This window comes from Lithobates pipiens, unplaced genomic scaffold (genome assembly GCF_037356315.1).
Source record: "Lithobates pipiens isolate NorthernLeopardFrog02 unplaced genomic scaffold, aLitPip1_a1.2 Scaffold_3, whole genome shotgun sequence".
Lineage (NCBI taxonomy): Eukaryota > Metazoa > Chordata > Amphibia > Anura > Ranidae > Lithobates > Lithobates pipiens.
In genome coordinates, this window is record NW_027507790.1 from 46,608,126 (window position 1) to 46,633,809 (window position 25,684).

At 42.3% G+C, this 25,684-nt stretch overlaps 1 protein-coding gene across 1 annotated transcript in view; it reads right to left on the reverse strand.

The window, feature by feature from the left end:
- Positions 1 to 2,638: 2,638 nt before the first annotated feature.
- LOC143940357 (somatomedin-B and thrombospondin type-1 domain-containing protein-like) overlaps positions 2,639 to 25,684 on the reverse strand; it is a 160,641-nt gene continuing 137,595 nt past the window's right edge. The window contains exons 4-5 of the mRNA XM_077461616.1: positions 8,399 to 8,557; positions 2,639 to 6,779 (exon numbers count right to left, since the gene is read on the reverse strand). Coding sequence (XP_077317742.1) covers positions 6,674 to 6,779; positions 8,399 to 8,557 — 265 coding nt within the window. The 3' untranslated portion in view covers positions 2,639 to 6,673. The remainder of the gene's footprint in view (positions 6,780 to 8,398; positions 8,558 to 25,684) is intronic.

Consider the following 25,684-nt stretch of genomic DNA (forward strand, 5'->3'; position numbering starts at 1 on the left):
GGCATTCCATTCTTTTGCACAGGTGATTTGATCAGTTTCACTGCCTTAGTAATTACCACAACCATTTCAGCTGAGGGAAATCCTGAAAACATGACCTCTTGGGGCGCCTTAAGGCCTGGCGTTGAGAAGCTCTGATCTGTATTGGATCCCTTTCATGCAAAAAAGAAAGCGCCTGAAAAGCTCACCAAAAACCAAAATTTTCATTAAAACCAACGAATGCTTTAACACTGGGGCAGCGTGCTGGCAGGGCAGTGAAAAACACCCCTCCATTGAAATGAATGGAAAGCTCTTCAAAAGCGCCTAAAAACCCCTTCAAAAGCACTCAAATGTTTTACTGGCAGTTTAGAAGAGCCCCAGTGTGAAAGGGGCCTTATGGTAAAGCTAGTAGTTAGTCACATTTATTTGAACTTCTCTTCTATAATTTTGTAGATGTTTTGCTGCTCAGCCAAGCGGCTTTTTGGTATCTTCCACATTAAAGGAGAACAATTCCAGTTGAATGTGACTACTAACGATTCAGCGCTTAGTAAGGATATGGTATTTGTAATTTTCTTTGCAATAAGAAATTATTCTGTAGCATATTGTACAGTGCCTTGCGAAAGTATTCGGCCCCTTTGAACTTTTCAACCTTTTGCCACATTTCAGGTTTCAAACGTAAAGATATAAAATTTAAATTTTTTGCGAAGAATCACCAACAAGTGGGACCCAATTGTGAAGTGGAACGAAATCTATTGGATAATTTAAACTTTTTTAGCAAATAAAAAACTGAAAAGTGGTGCGTGCAAAATTATTCGGCCCCTTTACTTTCAGTGCAGCAAACTCACTCCAGAAGTTCAGTGAGGATCTCTGAATGATCCAATGTTGTCCTAAATGACTGATGGTGATAAATAGAATCCACCTGTGTGTAATCAAGTCTCTGTATAAATGCACCTGCTCTGTGATAGTCTCAGGGTTCTGTTGAAAGCGCAGAGAGCATCATGAAGACCAAGGAACACACCAGGCAGGTCCGTAATACTGTTGTGGAGAAGTTTAAAGCCGGATTTGGATACAAAAAGATTTCCCAAGCTTTAAACATCCCAAGGAGCACTGTGCAAACAATCATTTTGAAATGGAAGGACTATCAGACCACTGCAAATCTACCAAGACCTGGCCGTCCCTCCTAAACTTTCAGCTCAGACAAGGAGAAGACTGATCAGAGATGCAGCCAAGAGGCCCATGATCACTCTGGATGAACTGCAGAGAACTACAGCTGAGGTGGGAGAGTCTGTCCATAGGACAACAATCAGTCGTACACTGCACAAATCTGGCCTTTATGGAAGAGTGGCAAGAAGAAAGCCATTTATCAAAGATATCCATGAAAAGTCTCGTCTAAAGTTTGCCACAAGCCACCTGGGAGACACACCAAACATGTGGAAGAAGGTGCTCTGGTCAGATGAAACCAAAATCCAACTTTTTGCCCACAATGCGAAACGATATGTTTGGCGTAAAAGCAACACAGTTCATCACCCTCAACACACCATCCCCACTGTCAAACATGGTGGTGGCAGCATCATGGTTTGGGCCTGCTTTTCTTTCAGCAGGGACAGGAAAGATGGTTAAAATTGAGGGGAAGATGGATGCAGCCAAATACAGGACCATTCTGGATGAAAACCTGTTGGAGTCTGCAAAAGCCCTGAAACTGGGACAGAGATTTATCTTCCAACAAGACAATGATCCCAAACATACAGCAAAATCTACAAAGGAATGGTTCACAAATAAACGTATCCAGGTGTTAGAATGGCCAAGTCAAAGTCCAGACCTGAATCCAATCGAGAATCTGTGGAAAGAGCTGAAAACTGCTGTTCACAAACGCTCTCCATCCAACCTCACTGAGCTCGAGCTGTTTTGCAAGGAAGAATGGGCAAGAATTTCAGTCTCTCGATGTGCAAAACTGATAGAGACATACCCCAAGCGACTTGCAGCTGTAATCGCAGCAAAAGGTGGCTCTACAAAGTATTAACGCAAGGGGGCCGAATAATTTTGCACGCCCCACTTTTCATTTTTTTATTAGTTAAAAAAGTTTCAAAAATCCAATAGATTTCGTTCCACTTCACAATTGTGTCCCACTTGTTGGTGATTCTTCACAAAAAATATAAATGTTATATCTTTATGTTTGAAGCCTGAAATGTGGCAAAAGGTTGAAAAGTTCAAGGGGGCCGAATACTTTCACAAGGCACTGTATAAGTTAGCTGTTATTTAGATAAGGGCAGATCTGAATCAAAAAACAAAAATGTAACATATTGCAGTTAAGCAGTCTTTAGATCAGGTTGCTGAATTCGTTTTAATTTTTTAGGCCAAGAAAAGTTTTTGCAATTATCTGTTGAATTTGCCAAAAATGCAGTGTCCTTGTCACTTCCCATGAGTTAAAAAACAAAAACAAAAAAAAGCACAAAAAAAAAAATCTACACTATCAATCTGCCTAGTAATGGAAATGAACAAAGTCAGACATATTTGAAGTCAAAGCCCTGAGATTAACAGGTGAAAATAAAGGGAAAACAATTAAACAAAATGCAGCCATTATATCTGACTAGTAACCTGCAGTTAATTACATTTGTGTTTTTGGGCTTAGATATACTTTAAAACAAGCAAAAGAGAGTCGCAGTAAATTATAATTTTTTATTATTTCACAGTTAAATTTCCTAATACTGTTCTGTATAACATTTCCCATTTAGGCTATGCTGTCAATTCATGCCAATTCCCCTCCGTCACATCCAACCCCAGGCTAGACAGGCTCTGAGGCTGCTTCCTTTTAGCCTCCATTATTTCAGAACATAGATATACTCTTCTTTTTTTTTTTCTTTTTTTTATATATATATTCTCATAAATAAAAACTACTTCACTTTTAATTATATCTAAAAGTGTCCCCATACAAGGCAGTACATATAATGTATAAATGCATCACTTCTTGATATTCTGTTACATGTACTTGTTCTTAGGCTGCCTCGTTTTTGCTGAGATTCACAGTTTTATTCTTTGTAAATCTGTGCGATGCACAGAGAAGGCTCCTTTTCATCAGACTGGCTGTCGTTTATCTTACAGAATTTCCCCGTTTAAAACTTATGGAATTGGAAGGAAAAAAAAAAACATTGCAAATTGACTAGCTTTTAACCAATGCAATCTGTTTCAGGAAAAAGTCCCTGAATACTGCTTTTGTGGCACACTAACTTGCATTATGCTGTTCAGGTCTTTTAAAAGGTGTCCTTCAAAAAGCCAAAAGTTCTAAACGTTTATAAACGCACCTAGTGAAAATATGCCTTCTTTCTCGGTAACTCCTTGGAAGCCAACTGCTAAAGTAAGATCAGTGAAAAAGAGATCATCATTGAGGCAGGTAACTGCAATTTTGCATACTGCTCATCGCCATATCAGCTGTAAAAGAGTGAGCCATTTACCATCTACAGCCAAACTTCAAAAATGTATCTAATGGCTTATTAATTTGCTTTGTAGTTGCCATCTTTCCAAAAGGTCTCCCAAGTTAATTTTGATGTGTCATTTTATTCATACTTTGATAGCTATATCTAATTAACATTCAGAGGTGGATTCCTGGACTTGCCCTAAGGTCTGTCATTTCTGGATACGGGATCATTCCTTTATTCACTTGGTTACTATGATTAACATTACCAAGAACCGTAGAATAGCTTTTCTCAACAAACCTGTGGATAATTTTCCAAGATCCACACACAGTCTGATTTACTTTGTTTTTGGCAGCCAAAATAACTATTGTTACTACTTGGAAAAGCCCAGTGATTGACCTAGCTATAATGAAGCGAAAACTAACCTGGATCATGCTCCATGGAAAAATGGTTAGTGTTAGAACCCCTGTTTAAAAGGGTGTGCACCCTTGGCTTTCTTACCTACAGGTGTCGAGCACTCAGGAATGATGGCAGGTCACACTCCTGGACAGATGTGGTCTCGTCTTTCTTTTCTGATTCTCCTCTTTTCTTTTAATTTGCCCCCCTTTTTTTTTTTTTTTCTATCTCTTTACTCCATTCTTAGTCTGATCTTTTGCCTCGACTTTAGGGTTTCTGTCTAGGTTTTATATGTGATAATATTTCTTAAAGGATATGTCACTGATATATTTGATTTCTCTAAGTATATTACATCCTCAGGAGAAGCAAAATAAATCTAGTGCTAAACGACACAATATGCTATTGTTGATAACTTCTTGTTTACGGTTTATGATGACAGAACCATTTTGCATATTGTATCAGGCTGGGTTCACACTGCTGCGGTGACGAGATCGGATGTGATTCGCACCGCACTACAGTGCAAATCGCATCCGATCTCTGTGCAATGCGAGTTCAGCCATACAGATAGTATGGCTGAATTTGCATCGCATCCGGCCCAAACTCGCACAGGACCCTTTTTTTGGTCCACAGCAGAATCAGATCGCATGGGTGTTCACACCATGTGATCCGATTCCTGTCCGAGTTTGCAGATCGCACTGCGATATGCGAACTGATCTGGGGGTGTTATTAACTTTTCACTGACACTCCCAGCAGTTCGCATAGGGCAGTGTGAACTGCCGCCGGGAGGTATGCGATGCGGGAACCCGCTGCGGATTTGCAGCGTTCCCGCATCGCAGCGGTGTGAACCCAGCCTCAAACTGTGATGTTTATACTGTTATTTTGAAAATTGAATAAGAAGATTGAAACAGAAAGCTGAACTCCTTATCACACAGAGGAAATACACTCATGGGAGCTGTTTTACCTGCCAAAGGATTTGTATTTCTGCCTACTACTTCTGAGATTTGCATAGCTGTGCCACACAGCACAGCCCTGTCTGACGGGGCAAAAGATATGATTTTTATTTATTTATTTATTTATTCTCCCCTGTGGTTAAATAACCTTTATGGCTCTTGTCCCTTCAAAGCCTGTGAATGGACAATAAATGGAGCAGCAGCAGACCAATGATCTCATCTGTGTGTCACTCAGCTGGCTCTATCGGCACACTCCTTGCACACCCACATTGGATCCTTGTGCTGCTTCTTCCTCTTAAAATCTACAGTAAACTCTTGTACTGAGTTTGTAAAAGGCTGATCCCAAGTCAAGTTCAGGTACTTACACTGTTAGCATTAAAACTACATTTAAAGTGGAATTCTACACAAAAGTGGAAGCTCCGCCTGTTTGCTCCCCCCCTTGGCCCATTGCCACATTTGGCACCTTTCAGAAGGGGGGGGAACAGGTACTGTGTTTTGACAGATACCTGTCCCTACTTCCAGGAGACCTGAATGCAGCGAGGTCCCCCAGAAGTTCGGCCCCTTTCCTCCGGCATTGATCCATCCTGCCTTGTATCAACGGTTTAGGCTGGTGGTGGTGTAATGTTGTGGGGGATATTTTCTTGGCATACTTTTGGTCCCTTGGTACCAATTGAGCATCGTTTTTAAATGCCACGGTCTACTTGAGTATTGTTGCTGACCATATCCATCCTTTTATGACTACAGTGTACCCATATTCTGGTGGCTACTTCAAGCGGGATAATGCACCATGTCACAAAGCTCAAATCATCTCAAACTGGTTTCTTGAAAGTGTATAGTTAGAGGTCAATTGTCCCCAGTAAGAGGCTTGTGCACTTGTGAGCGTGGGGGCACCTGGATAAATATTAGGAAGATCTATTGTCACTGATACAGATGGCATTTAAAGGGACAGTGCACTTGTTTCATGATTCTATTTTAAATTTAGAGGTGTGCTTTTTTTTAATTTGATGAATATATCATGTCAATTTTATGTGTTCAAGTAGATCACCTTTATCTGTAGCCACTGTTTGCAAACCTGGAGTGTAAGAAGGGGGGAGGCGGTAACTGAGATAGTCCTACTGTTTGTAGAATATTAGTGTAATATATACACTTAGAGGTTCACAAGCTGAAGATGCCCATCAGGGATCAGGGTGTCCTGGGGTACTCTGATGATGCTGTGGGCTCTGGTAACATCACCACTGCAGGGCACGCATCCAAGCTGAGAGTAGAGAATGTACTGGCTACGTGCTCGGAGCTCACAGCTCCTTCTACTGGCCTCCTCCTACATTGATATTCTACAAACAGTAGGACTATCTCAGTTACCGCCTCCCCCCTTCTTACACGCCTTTATTGCTGACAGAGGTAATGGACACCCTCTGAGGATGGCTGCCTCTTTTTTCACAATAGATTTTGATTGACTAAGGTGTGCTATTAAAGTCACCATTACATCATTGTTTACAAGGGCATCACACTATTTGGATCACCAGAATCCTTTCCTTTTTATGACTGTTTGTAAACCAACCAAACATTAGATCTTCATTTAAAGTCAACAATTTCCATGGGATTTACCTACTTTTTCACATGACTATGTTGTCTTGGTCTTTTTCATCTAAGACTTCAGTATACAGTGAAGAAACTAGACTTAATCTTAGCCTCGATTACAATTTTTTTTTCAAATAAAACGTAATGAATCAGCAATAGCATCAGACATGTGACCTCATAACATCACTGCCAAATACATGTACTCACATAATATTACACAATAGAAAGATTATTAAAAAAGGAGGACAGGCTCCTCCATGAGGCAAATTGCAGAGGTAGGTATCTGAGAGGTAAGCTATTTGTCTTTGTGCTTTGAGAGGCGTGGTAAGTTGTCTGTCCAAAAGCCCCTGGTGCCGATCCTGGTCACACAAATAGGAAGGAGACTGAATGGCACATGCAATCTTCTCTGAGGTCTTCCTGTACCCAGGAGCCCTGACATCCAGGGAGTAATGCTGCTGCCCAAAATGTCCTGCAATGGTTAAACAAGATTATTAAACCACCACCAGGGAAGTTTGCCTATTATAATTTGATATTAACCACTTGCCATCTGGGCCAATTCTAACATTTCTCACATACATGTAAAAATCTGGATTTTATTGCTAGAAAGTACTTTGAACCCCAAAATATTTTCTGAAATCAAAGGCTGTGGAAAATAAAATGGTAATTTGTGCTGCAGGTTGTCAAAGTTTCAGGAAAAAATAAAATTTATTAATTTTAAGTGCCAGCAAACACAATGTAATACCCAAATATTTAATACCCAAAAAAACATCCCTTTTGATAGCATGGGCAGTGACAGATACTGCTTATGGAGAGATCGGGGGGAGTCTATTCGCTGGATCACTTTTATTTTTTTTTTAAAGAGAAAACCTGGCTGCAAATTTTGATACAGCCGTGTTTCAGCAACCACCGCTTCCTGTCCAGGACGTATATGCAGGTATAGCGGATGGGAAGTGATTACAGTCTATCTGTAGCTAAAACCTTATTCTTTCGTTTTAAAGTATGTAAGGGATATAACTTCGTTTTCTTTATCATACATCATGAAATGCAGGGCCTTAAGTAATTACTTAATGGGTTATGGGCCACCTTCAGGTGTTGACACTGATATACCCAATACAGAAAGTTGACTCCCCTATATAACCCCTCCTCTTTCCAGAAGTACCTCAGTTTTTTCGCCAGTGTCTAAGGTGTTGGTCACGAGTGAAGGTGTGCTCTGAGGCGCTCCAGGAGGGATGCATGCTAGATTTAAAAAGCCTCCACAATCGGATCCATCCTCGCCACTGTGGCCACAGGATGCACATAGCAGAACGAGGTTTTGCCTGTAAGCTTCTCTTTGAGAGCTGGATGCTAGGAACCAGGACTCTTTGGTCTTGCTACATTACCTAAAGTTGTCCTGAGGGGTGCTATACAGGTCCAAAGGAGTGGAACCCCTATTAAAAGGGACCTGTTCTTTGAAGGTTTAACTACGCTGCCCGCCGTGATAGGTGAAATTTGGATCTGTCTGTTTACAGCAGTATCCTGCAGCGAGGAAAAGGTAGGAGGAAAGCATAGGCACTACAAAGTCCACCTATGACTTTCGTTTTAATTTATAATGTTGTACTACCTTAAAAACTCCCCTAGAAGGAGTAAAAAATTTATATACCTTGTTGATTCTGTGCTCAACAAGCATGTGCCCTAGCAGCCAGAGGGGGGCTCTCCTCTACTCCCAATGGGTAAACTAAGTGCCAGGGGGTACAGGTACAAGATACAGTACATTGGTAAGTGTTATACAGTGTGATGAATATTAAAAGCTGTTAATCTGCTAAAGTACACCCCAATAGGGACAACTTTCTAAGGTGGCACTTCCTTTCTCTTTGCAGAGACTTCCTTTCACATTTTAATATGTCTTTGGGACTGGAAATTATTGGAGATCTCAACACTTTACAGACAGACTTCAAATACACTTAAAAGAATCAAAAAGTAAAATAACCGTAGAAAAGAAGCTGGACTAAGTGTAGAATATCAGAACAGGTATATTTCTGATAAGTCATAGAGGATTGATAAACCAAATTCTGATCAGCATAGCTTAATTAAAATATTAGTTCTACCTACCGGGCACCTGCGACGCCGTCCCCCTGGCACCTTTCACTAGCAGCAGCCGCCTCCGCCTGACACTCTACACACACAAGTTGTTCTTGTACAAGCTGTCTGCTCCAGCTTTGCAGGCGGCACACAGGTCCCACATGTTTCAGACGGAGGTAAACACAATAGCTAAAAAAGAAGAGATTAAAATTCTATAGTTAGATAAAAATGTAGTGTTTTTCCTGGCAAATCTGTGCAATTACAACATTAAGTATGACATACTGTAACTAGTGAATGCAGAGTGCACATTACTAGATGACATGGGAAGTCACAGATGTTTCCCCTTGACTATTAGCCTCACACACATTTCTTTGCAAGAGATGCTGGCAGCACAGCATGTAAAGACTTCTGCTGGCAAAGATGTACTGTAGATAAAAATCAAGAACTGAATCAAAAGAAACAAAATGGGCCAAGAACAGAACAATACCACCCACATTGTGAGCTGAAAGGCTGATACTTGCTTTGAAGAAAGAACATTGAAGTCTTTTAGATTGTCAAATTTTCCTTTTTTATGCAGATGATAAATCTCCCCTTGGGTGATCACTGTCTTTGTACTTCAATGCACCTGTTTTTCATCCCTTATAAACTTAAAAACATATTTATTTGCTTGAATAATGTGCGTTTAATTCTTAATAGCATTTAAACTGCTACAAATGAGGAGTTCACTATGGAAGTTTCTGGGTAGGAGCGGTATCCAGCGGCCACAGGTTGGAATTTTGTTGTCTGCCCCTGTTCCGAGTGGAAAGGTTTCAGGGGTTTTACTCCAAGTTCCAACTTTTTCACCATTCACGAAGGGGCATCCTCCACCCGATCTTAAATCTGATAGCTTTAAAGTGGTTGTAAACCCTTACAACACATTTTGACCTACAGGTAAGCCTAGATTAAGGCTTACCTGTAGGTCCAAGAAATATCTCCTAAACCTATACGGTTTAGGAGATATTTGCCCAAAGACAGGCACCGCGTGCGGCACCGCCAACGATGGCGATGCGGCGCGTGTCGGCTCCCGTGCGCATGCGTGGGAGTGACGTCATCGCGGCTTCCCCGAATGGCAGCGGCGGAGCTGTGAGACCCCACCGAGAAGATGGATGCACCAGACTACAGGGGACAGCGGTGACTTCGCTGGCTCCTGTGTCAGGTAAGTGACACATAATGGACTACTATGTGATGCATAGTAGTCCATTATGCTTTGCCTTTGCAGGGAATGAAAGAGGAAGTAAACTCATCAGGGTTTACTTCCTCTTTAAATGTCTCCACTAGAAACCAAAAATTTCCTGTGATCAGGTCTTTCATAGCTTCCCTTCATCAATGAGACTTTGTAGGACCGTGATGGCGAACCTTGGCACCCCAGATGTTTTGGAACTACATTTCCCATGATGCTTGACTACACTTCAGAGTGCATGAGCATCATGGGAAATGTAGTTCCAAAACATCTGGGGTGCCAAGGTTCTCCATCACTGTTCTAGGAAATCAAGGATACTTGCATGTCTCAATCTTTCCAGTGCAACAAAACTACTTCCATTTTACTGAGGACACACAACACTAGGCAAGGCTCAAGCCAAAGTCTTTCTTCTCCAAAGCAAAACTTGATGGTCTGCTTCCAAATTCAAACTCCACAATCCAGGAGTTGTCCAACAGTTTTTCTGCGTGAGCCTTGGGCCTGATAATGGCCTCCCTCATATTCTGTTTACTCCAGACCTCACAAAACACAACATTTTGTTGTTATGGAACAAAATCCTGGAAAAATGTACTTGCCATACAATGAAGACCAGGTTATCTCTGGCCTGGTGGCTGAGGAGTATGAAGATTCTAACTACGAATGACAGCCTGCAGAGCTTGGGCAAAGTCCTAGATACTTTGTTGGTGTAGGGGACTTAGTGACTAGAAAAAAAAAATCTAATTTCCAGATCAACAGTCCGAAGCTCAGGTCAGTTTGGTTTTCCTATAATACACAGGACACACTGACTGAAAGGGTCACCCTATCATGATTCAGGAACCAGAAGCATTGCTAGAGAAAATTAGGTACAAAAGATTCTAGTCTGGGCAGAACTTCACTTTCCAGCCTTGTCTGTTTCACAAGCTCAGCATAGACAATTGGTAAGCAGACTACCTCAGCAGACAGGGTCTAGAGCTGAAAGAATTGTCCCTATATCCAGAAGTCAGGGTCTGTGTCATAGATGTGGGGTTCTGGATCGTCTGGCTTCCAGTTTCAGCACTAAACTAAACTAATCAGGTTTGTCTCCAGGTGCAAAGTTACCCTGGTGGAAGCAGTGGTTCCATCACTCTAGAGGTCAGTACAACCTGATCTATGCTGTTCCTCTTCTAAAACACCTTTCTTCTCTTTTCCCCAGGATTGAGTTGTAGAGAATCCCAGAGCTCCTCATAACTCCAAATTGGCCCAGGCAGATTTGGTATTCTGACCTGATCAAACCTCTGGCAGAGACCTCTTAAACTCAGAGGTCTTTCTGATTCTAAAATTCTCATGCTGTTAAAATCTAGGAAGTCCACCTCCTGTAAGGTCTACCATCAAACATGGAAGGCTTACCTCACTTGGTGCAAGGAAAGAAGATGTTACTCCAGGAAACACTCAGTGGAAAGAATTCTGATCTTTTTGCAGTCAGGCCTGGATCAACATTTGGCCCAGAGTACCATTAGGGTACACTTTAGCTTTTAATCGAAAAAACATTTGTGTCTCATTTTTTAGTTAAGTATTTTGTACTGGAGCCTCACATATAGCTCAATTAATACAAGTATCTATGACCCTGTGGGACTTCTGGTTGTGTCTTGCAAAAACTGAACCTATCGGGAATATTGCCTTGTCCATTCTCGCAGGGTTGCATTTTGTCGTTGTCATCACCTATGTGAGGCATGTATCTTAACTAGCAGTCATGTCCTGTAAGGAACCCTGTTTGGTTCTACACAAGAACAAGGTGGTATGAGCCTTTCAACCTATTCACTCTGTTCCTCTGCTGCTTCCCTGTCTGGTTCTTGAATTCCAAAATAATTACTGTTCCCAGACTCGATGTAGTGTAAGATGATGGGTAAGTGTCCCATTGATCCGAGAGTAACTGACTTTAGAATTGACCTTGAAATTTATAGATAGGCAAATCCTATCCTCATATTCTGTTATTCATTACAGAATACGTTATGTTGTCAGAGAGGGAAAGTGGTATGAGCACTATGGCTGCCCATATGATCATAGAATCATAGAAGCTGGAGTATGTGAAGTATGGGATTACAAAATAGGGAAAGCATAATTTTAGCAGGGAAATATTAAAGAGTTAAAAAAGTGAGAGAATGATATGCATGTGTTGTGTACAAATAAGAAAAATGTAAGCGATTTTAGAGAGATATTCGTGTATGTGTGTGAATGCTGGAACCTTTAATTCTATCTCTTGTGTGTATCATGTATGCAGATGTGACCCCCTCCTTTGCGCTCTCATGAAAGAATGTAGCTGGGATGGGAGATCAGTGATAAGCTGGAAGGACACCATGCCAATTTCAATTTTTTTAGACAAAACATTAATAACAAAATGTGCCAGGTTAATTTAATGATAAACAATATGTTCACAATTATTTTGAATCTGTTTTCCAAACATGGTAAAATGAAGCTTACATTTAACTGTGTATTACACAAATTGAATATCCTTTGATAGCTGAAACCGTGCATTTAAAAAAGGGAAATTAAGTAAAATGTCCTCATTTAAGGAAATATATCTGTGGATATATATTAAAATTAGGATGTGATATTGAGATTATCACTTGAGTATTAATTTCTGCTATGAGTTTTTACAATATTATTAATAAATATAGATATATTGTAACTGGTTTAGACAACCTTTGGTTGGAAAAGAAATCCAGGTTATTAGGGAAATTTGTAAAATGGGATTAGTTTAGATTACGATAACAATTTTGTAATTTTACTTTTATAAAATAAACCCTTATTGAGAGAAAAAAATATTTAAGGTGAGGTTTTTAATTGGAATACAGCTGCCATTAATATTTAAGAAAGCCAAGATGGAAGGGACACATAAGAAGTTTTTCTACAAAAATGAAATATAAAGGTCTTATAATAACTTGGTGTGTGGCCCATGATGTAAGAGTAATAATAAATAAAATGTAAACATAACAGACCCATCACGTCCACACACCCTGTTAGGATAGATGCCACCTGCAGCCAGTTGTTTTATAGTTTTCGATCTGGCTGAGAGCTTTCTGTTCTGTCATATACAGATTGTTGGTCGTTTTGTTTTTATTTATTTTTATTTTTGAAATCCAAAGCAGAATGTGTGGATTATGAAATGATGTGCCCCTTTTCCTTGTAAGTGCAGTGGTATAAGCAGAAGAATATTTTGGATTTATGGACATCTCTGCATGACCGCAGGGTACTGTTATCATTTATTATGTTATGACATCAGGAAAATAATGTCAGGTGGAAATTAAGGACTTGTATTATCTAGCTAAAACTAACAACTGAACAAGCAATGAGAAATTATAATATTGCCAGGAAAAAGTTGTCTTTTTGAAACATAAAACTGACGTTCTTACACAAACAGCATTGTGTAAGCTGGACCCAGTAATGAAGAGTTCACCCTGATATATCAGAGCTGTAGCTTTATGCAAAGGTGCTATAAGGCAAGGTTACGGACATTATTTTGGTCATATTTTTAATGGTTCCACATTCTGCGTAGAAAATATACAGCTAAAACGAAATGTTTGTCTAATGAAAGGTTTGAAATATGAATTTGTTGCATATATGTTGGAGGAGGCTGGAGACAAAACCACATATGTTAAATTGATGACATAGGAATCAGCTGCTGTGAGCCCAGTGCAGGACACACTCCCTGAAGACCCAGATATTAAATTTTTTGTAGATTTGAGTCACAGTTTTATACCAACTATGCAGTTTATCAAGAAGCAGAGCTCCATGTTTTAGCAAGCCTGTGAGCTATTAAAAAAAAAGAGTATATATTTATATAGCTAGTTGAGATATAGAGATCTTTTGGTTCCATTTGAAGAGCCAGAAGTTTTTACTTTTAATTTGTTAATTTGATTGGCTGTTTTCAGCCTTCTACGTTCTTGCTGAGGTAGCCATACTAACATTAAAACTCACACATGGATAGACCTGGTCGAGGTGGCGAACAGGGAGGGAATGCCGTCCCTGCTCCTGAGCTTGGACGCAGAAAAAGCATTTGATAGATTAGGTTGGCCCTTCCTGTTCGCCACGCTGACCCACATAGGGATGGAGGGACCTTTTTTGCGGGCCATACAACATCTTTACTCCAACCCGTCTTCTCAAGTGAAGACCCCCTTTGCCACCTATTCGCCCTTTTCCATCTCCAACGGTACGCGTCAGGGATGCCCGCTGTCACCCCTACTATTCGCCCTCTGTATTGAACCCCTGGCGGCGTCTATTAGGCGGAACCAGGCTATAAGAGGGGTTCCGGTGCGAGGCCAGGAGTTTAAGATTTCGCTATTTGCGGACGACGTAATTCTTACTCTTACCCAACCCAGGATATCCCTGCCCAACTTGCATATGGAGTTAGATCGTTACAGTGCGTTATCGGGCTACAAACTTAATGCGTCGAAGTCCGAAGCCCTCCCGATTAACATTCCACCGCTGGAGGTGGAACATCTACGATCCAACTTTCCCTACCACTGGGGGTCCACCTCCCTTCGATACCTGGGGGTAAACATCACCCCAACCTATACCTCCCTCTATCAGGCAAACTACCCATCCCTCTATGGAGATATTAGGCGTCTGTTGCTACAGTGGCGGAAACACCAAATCTCTCTGCTTGGTAGAATAGCCTCTGTGAAGATGGCTATCCTCCCGAAACTCCTTTATCTTTTTCAGACCCTCCCCATTCCAGTCCCCTCCTCTCACCTGAAAAAATTGCAAAGGGACCTACTTCGATTCGCATGGAACTATAAAAGGCACAGGATACCTCGCTCGGTCATGACCGCCTCCAAATCGGATGGGGGGTTAGCGTTCCCGGACCTAGTCAGGTACTATCAGGCTGCCCAACTCCGCGCGGTCGCTTCTTGGACTACCCAGAGGCCTCACAATCGCTGGTCGGAACTTGAATCCCGGTGGTTGGCCCCTATACACCCTAATAGTATGCTCTGGAGTGCGGCGGCAGTGGTTCCCCAGTCCCAATTGTTGGGCCGCATGTCCCACCTGCAGAACCTATGGCGTAGGTCTTCCAAGGCGTTTGCCCTGACCTCGGCTAAATCGCTCCTGACCTCTTTTATATCCAACCCTCGAGTGCCAGATAGCCTATCTCGCCAGATGCAACACCCCTGGTCCTCCCGGAACCTTTTCCATCTGAGATCTCTGGTGGATCCCAGATCTAGGAGACTACTGACTTACACTGAACTCCAATCCCGGTTTGACCTCCCCCGGCAGAGCTTCTATAGTTACTTACAAATCCGTCACTTTGCCCAGACCATCTCATCAGACCTCCGTTTCTCCCCGCCTACCATGTTTGAAATAGTTGTCTCAGCAGGTACGGCACAGAGGGGGATGATCTCGGATATTTATAAAATAATTAACGCCTTTCCTATGGGTCTTAACGGCAAACATGCATATATGCTTAAATGGGAGGAGGCTCTGGGTGAAGTGTTCACGGAGGAGCAATGGCGGGTGATTTGGTCACAGGCATCCAAGAGCTCCATGTGTACGCTCTACCGGGAGAATGCATACAAAATATTGTTCTTCTGGTACATGACCCCGGATGTCCTGCACGCTATTTATCCTTCTACAACAGACCGGTGCTGGCGCTGTGTGGGGCATAAGGGCACCCTCTTGCATATATACTGGCAATGCCCTCGTATAGTCCCTTTCTGGACGGAAGTCCGTACGCTCTTGGCCAGTGTCCTGGACCAACCCCTGGACTTGAACCCAAAGCACTTTTTACTGGGAGTCCCTTTCCCCAAACTGTCCAAATCCCTACAGAAATTATCCCGCCATATCTTGACCGCAGCGAGGTGTCTTGTTGCACTCCATTGGAAAAAAATGCACCCCCCTACCCCGGACGCATTATACGCTCGCATTGGAGACGTGGAGCTTATGGAGAGGATGACCGCCAGGATACAGGACCAGCTGGAAGCGCATGACGTAGTCTGGAATCCCTGGAATCTTAAGGGCGATCGACCCTGACAGGCAAGCGGAAGTTTTCGGATGACTACCCACCCCTACCCCCTCCTTTTCCTCTCTACCTTTCTTTCTACCCTTTGGTATCCCTTTCTTCTCTTTTTTTCTCTTTTTCCCTTCTTCCTTTCTCTTATTCCTATCTTTCTTCCAAACCCCCCCCGAGGGGGGGTGTTTGATTGGGTTAAAGTGTATTATAAGTATCTTACACTATTAGTCGACACCTGTATCCTCGGATTGCCACTCTTGACTGGCTGTTGAGTTTTGAGGATTGGTTTATTATTGGTTGGACTTTATCCCTGTCTTACATGTGTTGCAGAACATGCTGTCTGTGAATAGCTCTACCTGGCCTGGCTTGTACCTGCTCCAGGTGGCTATACTATGTAGGCCAATATGCTCTTATGGTATGTTCTCCCCTGTAATTTTTCTGTTCTCTTTCTTTCGCTCCCCCACTGCTGTACTGAAGTGTTTGACGTGTAATGTTTCACTTTATACTAATAAAAAGTTATTTGACAAAAAAAAAAAACTCACACATGGAAGCAGACCAGGTGACTAAGGATGCTGTATTACAGCCCTGGACACTTGCTGGGTCTGTGCAACTCACAGATTCCACCCTAGTTCTGGCCCAGTATAGCCGAGATTAATAATTCAACTTTAAGGACCCCAGAACGAGAATAGCAAGTGGTCCACAGGGGGGCAACTTCTTATGAAACAGGACTTTGGAAAAGGTGATCATTTATGTCTGCCAGCCACTCTTTTCCCTCCAGCTTGACACATGGGCCGTGTCATCATTCATAAGCAGTTATGGCTGCCTTAGTAAATGAGTGTGGGATAGAACCAGGGTTCACCACTGTTGTTTTTTTAACATACCTTTTGGTAACAGGTAAAACAAGAAATGGTGTTACCAAAAGCTGAACATCCCTTCCAGAGATTCCAAAAAGATATAACCAGATGTCCAAGTCAGGATCTTACGAGTATGCATTTTGTCTGTATGGACATGTTTTCTAGATGTCCAGTGGCAAATGCTACTGCAAAGGCCACAGTAAAAAGTGTTATCAGAAGTAGTTTGTAAGTACAGAGTGCCGGAATCTACAGAGGGTAATAGAGAAAATAATTTTTATAAGAGATTCCTTACTAGAAGTTTTATTTTTACACCCCCTACTGTCTACAATATAGCGGAAAAAGTAGAGTTAGAAACTTGAAAACATTTGCCTGAATGTTTTCTTGTATTTTATCAAGCCCCTAAGGGGATGTTGGACTCCCTCCCTATGAGATTTTGTTTGGGAGTGTGTTACTTTCTTTTATTTTGTCTAAAGTCCTCCATTCAGATCTCACAGAGAATGTTGCTGATCTTTTAAGGTTTTTGACAAATTCATATATGTGTTTTTTCCCCAATTCCAGTTTTGGAAGGATCTAAAACTAAAGCCAGGTGACTTGTGGATTGTTAAGAGACATTTATATATAAGGACATGTTTGGAGACTCAATACAGCATCTATTTCATGTACAGTTGTGCAAAACTTGAAGGAAAAGTCACCTGGATTCACACCAGACACTGCAAAAATGACCATTTAAAGAAATCTCTGTTTGATTCCCTCTTGTGATCACAGTTCAGGGTACTATTTATACTAATACTTTAATTGTAAGGGATTGTACAGCCAGTACTCTGTAAATATGTCTTATCAATCAATTGTTTTCCACACTTAAAAGTCATTTTGTAATGAAAAAGCTGCTCAGCTATTATTTTCTCCACAATGGAGTTTTTGGCTCTTTGGCCAGGACTACCTCCACCTAAGGGTGTGGAGGTTCCAGGTTAAAGGTGATAGCAGGTATGGTTACTGATCAAAATATTGATCAAAAGAGAGGAGACTATAAAGGAAATTTTGTAAGTTCTGTATATAATTGTACTCTATTTTGTATGTATTGTACACTGCCTCACTGCACTAATAATGTTTTCATTACATGTTTGCATTCTTTTGATTCCTGATTAGAATTAGCCTGCCTATGTTACGCCCCTTGTTACCATAAAAGTACAATTTAATATTAATGTGATACCTACGTAATCATGTGTATAAAAGCCTTTCATCATAATAAGGCAGAAAAGTTATTTGGAAAGATGCTGAGTGTATCTTTTGTGTCTGTTCCCTACTGCAGTAGTAATTATTAATTTGGAACCACTAATCAATATGAGGATAGGTGTTTCCTCTCTATAAATTTCCAGGTCAAAAATCAATAAGGGAAAAGAGTGTCAGAATGAAATAAACATTCATACATTCCAGAATAATACAAAGCAGATTATGAAAGTTGCACAAAAATGGACTTTACAGAAATGTCTTTCTGCTGATTAAGTTGGTCTTAAAAGGGTTGTAAACTGCATTCTGCTTGTAAGACGAAAAACCTTCCGTAGTACAGCTGCCCCCCAGAGCCCCCCTTTTCCTTACCTGCAACCGATTGTTCCATCGATGGGGAGGAGCACAGCAGCTCCAGTCTCGGGTCCTCATTGGATAGTGCAGCCATTGGCTCCCACTGCTGTCAGTCAAATCTAGTGACACCGGGCGGTGCCAGGTCCTGCTGTCTGTGTTAATGGACGCAGCAGCAGGACTCAGGAGTGTGCCCGCATTAGTGTCCCTTTTGGAATGCGGGTCTCTGAGGGAAACTCGATTCGTGGAGGAGCCAGGAGCTCCGCTAGGAGACACCAGAAGATGAGGAACGGGGCCACTCTGTGCAAAACCCTTGCACAGAGGTGGTAAGTATAACATGTTTGTTATTTAAAAAAATTAATAAAAATTAACCTTTACAACCCCTTTAAGGTCCCTAATGTTGCCACTATACACTGCTCTTAAGTTAAAGTGTTACTAAGCCTAGGAGCCTGTATTCCCTATGTCTGGTCTCCTACAGAAATGCAATTATTTTAGCAAATATAAACTGCTAGATACCTTTTCTCATCAACAGTTAGAGCAGTCTTGTGACTTCTACAGTGTCAAGAGGAGCACTGCTTAAAGCTTGTAGGAGGATTTTTCATTGTCCTTTGAGGCTGCAAGACCCCCGAACCTCTGGACAGTGCTGATCCCATGCACTCTCCCGAGAAGAAAAAAAAAGCTCTTTAGAAATGCACGTCAAACTGCGTATGTGCAGCTTGTCCCCAAGACTCTGTTCTATCAGAAAATAGATCGGGGACTGTGAAAGAAGGGGAGGGTCAGAGAAGACCGACTCAAACAGTCTTTTTACACAATGCAGAGGATTACCCCTTAGGTTCCACAGTGAGTTTAACAAGCATGCTTTACTGCATATACAGACTGATTTTTACTGTTGTGGGTTTAGTAACACTTTAACTGCTTCAGCCCTGGAAGATTTTACCCCCTTCCTGACCAGAGCACTTTTTGCGATTCGGCACTGCATTGCTTTAACTGACAATTGCACGGCCGTGCAACGCTGCACCCAAACAAAATTTAGGTCCTTTTTTTTACCACAAATAGAGCTTTCTTTTGGTGATATTTGATCACCTGTGTGATTTTTATTTTTTGCGCTATAAACAAAAAAAGCGTCAGTTTTGAAAAAAACACATTGTTTACTTTTTGCTATAATAAATATATAACAACAATTGTTTTTCCTCAATTTAGGCCGGTATGTATTTTTCTACATATGGACGTCGCGTGATTCCGGAAACCCCGAATCACGTGACGTCCACATCTTAAATACCCTCTCCCAGAAAGCACAGCGAGAGATCCACTCCCACTGGGCGGGCTCCGAGAGAGAGTAACTTAAGCACCTAACCAGACCATAGTTCCATGCCTGCCAAAATAGATGGTGCCCCTGTGGCCAGGCTGAACATCTCAGAATCCAGTCAGACTGATGCCAAAGTCTAATTTAGACAATTGTACCCAAACCAAACTGCAGTTCAGGCATAACTTTGAAAAACGAATAGCGCATGCTCTTCAGGAGCCACCACTACACCAAATTGTTGGACAATTAGAATCAATCATGCAAAACAGGGTCATAATGGCAAAGAGCATGCATACACTACAGAAAATGACAAAGTAGATTATAAAAGCTGCAAAATATGGACTCTCCAAAAAAAAGTCTTAAAAAAAAATGTCTCTGTGGTACAATTGGGGTAACATGGCTGCATTGCGCACACTCTCTATAAGAAGTTATTGTAACGGCGAGTGTAGCTTAGAATCACCACGTCAGTAAAACAGTTCAAATTAAGAACAGCTACTTGCACTTATCCTCATAAATACCACCCCTCTTAGTGCAGTCCAAGGTAACTCTAGCAACACAGGCAAACAGCTGGAGGAATCACAGGCACAAGGCCACCTCGGGCAGATGCTCCCCATAGTGGTTAGGTCTTCCAGAGAAGCTGCATGCTATAAGGCTGTGGCCCAGCTGCCTAATCATCAGTTCTAACAAGGTTAGGCCTAACACCTGGATGCAGATCACCTCCCCCCAGTACTTTTTTTTTTATGTAGGTATGCTAGTGTTTTATTACTGTTGGTCCCTCCTCACTTGGACTGCTTTTGGTTCTCTCAGAATAACTGAATCCAGTGTCTCCTAATGAATGAGAAAGAAAACAGGATTTTTGTACGTAATATAAAATCTATTTCTTGGAGTTCATTAGGGACAAAGCATCAGGTCACTTGAGTCCAGGTGCCAGATACACACCGTTGGAGTCAGGAGTGCACCTCTAAGGTATTGGACCCTACTGCCTGCTGCGGGTGGAACTCTGGGTGGTTCAGGAAGGCAGGTCTACTGGAGTACCAACACCGATCCAGCTGGGAGCTAGAGCATAAGATTCCCCAGGGCATGGAATCTAGGAGCCAGCAGGTGTTCACCAGAGCCTCTAGTGGTGAGGATGGACTGGGCTGCCACTGGCTCTAGGTCGTGGCCCCCAGGGTCTCCCAGCTCGCGCTCACGGTAGGCTACAGGAGAATAGAGAGGAAGCAGCAGCCCAGGACAACAAAGGATAGTCAGGAGATAAGCCAAAGGTCGAGGCAACTAGCAGACAAGGATAGACAGAGAACACACCAAAGGTCAGGGTAACAAGCAGGTAGGGATAGTCAAAGAACAAGCCAAGATCTGTAACAGAGACAGACGTAGAGCACACGGCAAGCAGGAGACAGGAAACCAAACACACAATATTGCTTGGCAAGGCAGGCTTGGAGAACACAGTGTTAAATAGTGGTTCCTTTTGAGGCTAGGATGGAGCCATACTTAACTGTTCAGGTGTGAGAGTGCAGGCCCTAAGGCTGATACACAGACCAGGTAAGAGACAGGCAGTGTATGAAAGTATTACTGCAGAGAGTCATGACACAAAGTTCCCACCACCTGTGTTTTTGGTCTGCTCATATTACTGCTTTTCTACAAACCTGAAGCAATGTTGGGAGGGAAAGGGGTTATATCTGTATTGAATTGTATTGTAACTGTATTATCTGCCCTAACGTTAAGCGCTGTGCAAACTGACGCTATATAAATCCTGTATTATAATAATACCCCACTGACCAACGTCTTTTTGCCAGTATTCAATTCCTCCTGAAGGAGGAATAACTGAAACAAACTCTGGAAAATTTATGTTACTATAAGTAAAAATATTAGGATTTTTAACATACCTGTAAATTACTTTTCTTGGACTAAATTACAGGGTATTCTGAAATATTGGAATATAGGCCACCGTCACATAGGCCAACAATTTTATTAGTATTACATTACATGGCTTAAGATAGTATTCTGAAACACTGTAATGTCCAAAAGTAGTCCCAAGTGAAGGGTGGGCAACAGCAAAAAAAGGCTAACAGGCTCACAAGGAACAAACTAATAGGTTAAGAAGGCCATCTTAAAGGAGGCTTACAGTGCCACTTGAAGAACCTTAGGACCGAAGCCAGCATCAGCTGGGGCCTGTACATTCACTTGCTGAAACCTAACAAATGTGTGAACAGAAGAACATGCGAGAACCTTCCAAATTTGAACAAGATACCTGAAAGTGAAAGCCTGTGAAGTATTAATTGATCTAGTGCAGTGGGCTCTGACTGGAAAATGGGGAAGCCTTGGCACTGACCAATCTGCCAAGGGATAATGGAATGAGAATCAGGTTGTTGCCTACAGGGACCTTCAGGGATGACAAAGAGAGAGATGGACTTATGAAAGGGTGCTGTAGCTAAAAGATAAATATGAACAGCATGCACCACATCCAAGCAAATGGGAGGTAAATCTCTTTAGGATCAGGACAGAAAGTTGGTAGAACAATGTCCCTAAGACTTCTGGTTCCTGTTTATGATTAAGGTATGTCACCACTGTGGTGTTGTTTACCTGAATCCTGGTCATGTGACCTCAAAACAAGAGGTGCAGCATTGAAGGGACAACCAAATCAATCTGAGCTCAAGAAACATTGATTGGGAGACTATCTTTCTTTGGCAGCCAAACCCCTTGGACCAAGAGAGTATAGAGAACTCCTCCCCAACCTGACAAGGGATGTCCATCATGAGAACCTTCCAGACCATTGGGAGGAAGGAATTTCTAATTTCAAGCAAATGTCTCATAATCCACTAGGCAAATACAATCCACTGCCACTGTGGGATAGGCTTGCAAGGGCCTGGAATACTGAACCCTCAAACAAATGTAGAGACTTGATTAGTTAATGGACTGTAGAGGCCTAGCATGGGAGTAGAGAGTCAGGAGTTTGTCCTGTGGAAGGAAAATCTTGGACAGGGCTATATCCAGGATTAGGCATAGATACTCCAATTGATGAGTTGGTCCCAGTGCTGACTTCTGGAGATTTAGGATCTGCTCAAGCTCTATAGGGACTGAACAGCCTAAAGAACATTGACTTGTAGAGCCTGCCCTAACTGTTCTCTCAAAAGGAGAGTTGTCCACTTTGGGGATGCCCTGAGAATAAGGCAGAGCATCAACAGGGGACAACACTTTGGTGCAGACTCTTTGGATAGGCCAAAGGGAAGGGCCACAAATTGGTAATGTGTGCCCACAGCAAAACACAAGTAGCTTTGATGTGCCTGGAAGATGAGGATGTGTAAATCTTTAATGTCCATAGAGGCCAGTATGGAGTGGATTCCTTCTTTGGTTTGGGGATGGTGAATAGATTGGCATAGAAACCCTAGAACTTCTTTCCTTCCCTCTATGGTTATGACACTTTGGGAGAGAAGCAGCTCCAAAGCAGAGTGGAGGACTGCCAATATTTGCAAAGATGTTAACAAGTTTGACAACATAAAGTAGAGCAGGGTGGAAGCAGGAACCAAAATTCTGGTTTACAGCTCCCAGTTCCGTATTCCGGACCCAAATGTCTGAAAGGTCCTGAGAGCAGATGTATGCGCAGGCCAAAAGTTCCCTCACTTCTACTAGTTTACCAGTGGTTGTGCTTCCACATTGTAAGGAAGCCTTTCCTCTGGACATGATGGATTTTGGGGATCCAAGTCTTACATTGGAACTAGGTTTCAAGCTCAGGCTTGGACTTGGATGCCTGAAAAGCTCTTTTTAGTTTCAGTAGCAGGGGCTTTAGCTGCTGGAGTTTTAGTCCATTTATTAGCTGAACAGGTGCAAGGCATCCTTAAGAGATGCTTCTTACACTAAAGTTCTGCAGACATTTAAGTCAAAGGGTCCTCTTCATATTACCTGTAAGGTAGCCTATTATGGATATTATGTAGGTTGTGTCCAACACAATAGCGCAGGGATGCAAACAAGTAATCTAGATGTTGGGAGACAAAAGTATAGAACCAGAATCCCAAGATGTGGCCTTGGACCAAAGAGGCAGAGTTTGGCAGATGGACATGGACACAACAGCAGGTTGTATAGCAGGGCCTACAAGGCAAACCAAGCTTAAGAAAGGGCTTACAGTTGTTTATCCACAGTCCTTGAAGACTGAGATATCTGAAACAGGCACAGTTAAAAAGGAGCTCCACCCTAGGTATCAGAAATTACATTTGAAATGCCTATAAAATTTCCCTGTATAAAAGTAAAAAAAAAAAAAAAAAACATACTAGTCCATGGAGTCCAATGTTTTTTTGCAGCACTGCCATCTTGAAGGGAGATCCAGTGCATACATTAATAATAAAAATAATAATACATAGACACCCACAGCACAGTCTGTGCATGCACTAGATCCCCCGTTGTGCTCCTAACTTTCTGTCTAGGCTGACAGCACAGTGCCTTTTCTGCAAATCCCAACCAGTGTTGTCAGGCCTGCTTGCTGGACTACAGAACTATGCCTATCCCCCACTCCACATCCAAGCATTGTTTTCCCCCCTAGAAAAACAATACTACTGCTTTGCCTCCCAAAGCCTGCTCACACATTGTGCAGGGAAATGGTTCTTTGGAGTACGACGTGAGTTCCCATTAGCGGCCCATGGAAGAATTTTATAAGCCCAGTAATGATGTAATAGGAAGCATGGGCATCCGCAGAACTTTTTTCAGGGGGGGGCACCATTTTAGGGTCACCCATGCACCGCCCCTTTTCGACAATGTCATTATCACATTATCATGGTCAGAGACTGCAGACGTAGTACAGTTCCTGAGATAAGTAATGGATAATGACCAACAGGCCCTCTTACCAAACCCAGCAAAATGACAGCGTGATCCCTCCAGCTGGACGATCAATCACTCTGGGTCCCCCGGGGGCGACTCTGGTCAGTATTTAGCATGTCTGTACCCTGGTCTCTCTGGCTTCCTTCCAGCACACTCCTCATTCTTTGTCCTGTAGCACTCTCTCCCTCAGCTTTTTTCCAGGCTGCAGTATCTCAATCTCTCTCTTGATCGAGCTGTAGCCTCCTCCCTGTGGAAAATAAGGCTGCCAATCTTTGGGACTACATGTCCTATGATGCTCTCCTCTCCTAATCTCCTTTGAATGGCCCTCAGTTATGGCCAATAGGGAAGGAACGGAGCGTGCAGGAAGCCCCGATAGCGACGCAACTGTGCTGAATTTAAGATCTGATCCCCAATTCCAGGAGGGGGCACTTGACCCCCCTTGCCCCTACCTGCGGACGCCCATGATAGGAAGCAAAGAAGCTGTTTCTTGCTGCAGGCATAAAGTGAAAGAATAATGTTTGGACATGATCTAGAGAGGGGAGGGAGATTTAACATTAAAGCTGAAGTGTAATGCATGCATGGAAGCAAGATTTGTAATCAAATATTTAATTTTCAAGAAATATCTCTATTATAACTCTAATCACTGGGTCTGACACGTTCTCGCTTAAGGCTGGGTTCACACCTATGTGAATTGGATGCGAGTTTCCCCGCATCCAATTCGCATGGTAGGAGATTGTGACTGGCTCTCTATGGAGCTGGTTCACATATCTCCGCTGTGGCTCCAGTGCAAATTTGCAAAGGGGTCCGATACATCTTTTGGTCCGTTTTAGGTCCAAATTCAGCCCAAAAATTCTGCCTGAAATCGGACCTGAATGGGGACGCACCGTACCTCTGCTGTGAGCTACATGTGGCAATAGTGTAAACCCAGCCTTAGACATACTGGTCACTGGGTGCAGGGCCAATCATGGGCGGGGTGCACCGCACCCCAGCACTGTAATTTGTGTGCAGAAGAGGAGCGCCAAAGCTGACTGCACACTGGTTTCTCACTTCACTTGCTAGAATCACCGGCCACCCCAGCATTCTTTGTGCGCCGCCTCCGTGGCTAGAAAACAAGCTCCGCCACCTCTGCCATTTTTAGACAGTGTGGCTAAGAGGGAGCGGAGCCGGAGCGGAGCCGGAGCGGACTCGTGCGTGCCTGGTCTGAAGTGCTCACATTTATTTACACATGAACTTTATGTTTTTTTTCAGTAATATATTTTTTTTTTATCCAATATCTTTATCAATTTGGTGTTGTACATATATGTCATTATATTTGTGCATTGATTGTCACATATTTTTGTTTAGCACTTTTGCACTTTAATTATTGCAATTTCTTCAAGTATTATTATTTATAGGCTAAGCGCTGCACTTTTTCTTTTCTCTGTGAATTATGTTTACCTTGCCTTTTCCCTATCTTGAGTGAACACAGTGTTCAGTACTGATCATGCCTGTGTTCATTCATACTTAAAAAAAAAAACTAGTAAACACGAGTCATATGTTTACCGTCAGTTCAAGTTGTGAAAGACAAGAAAAAGCCTTT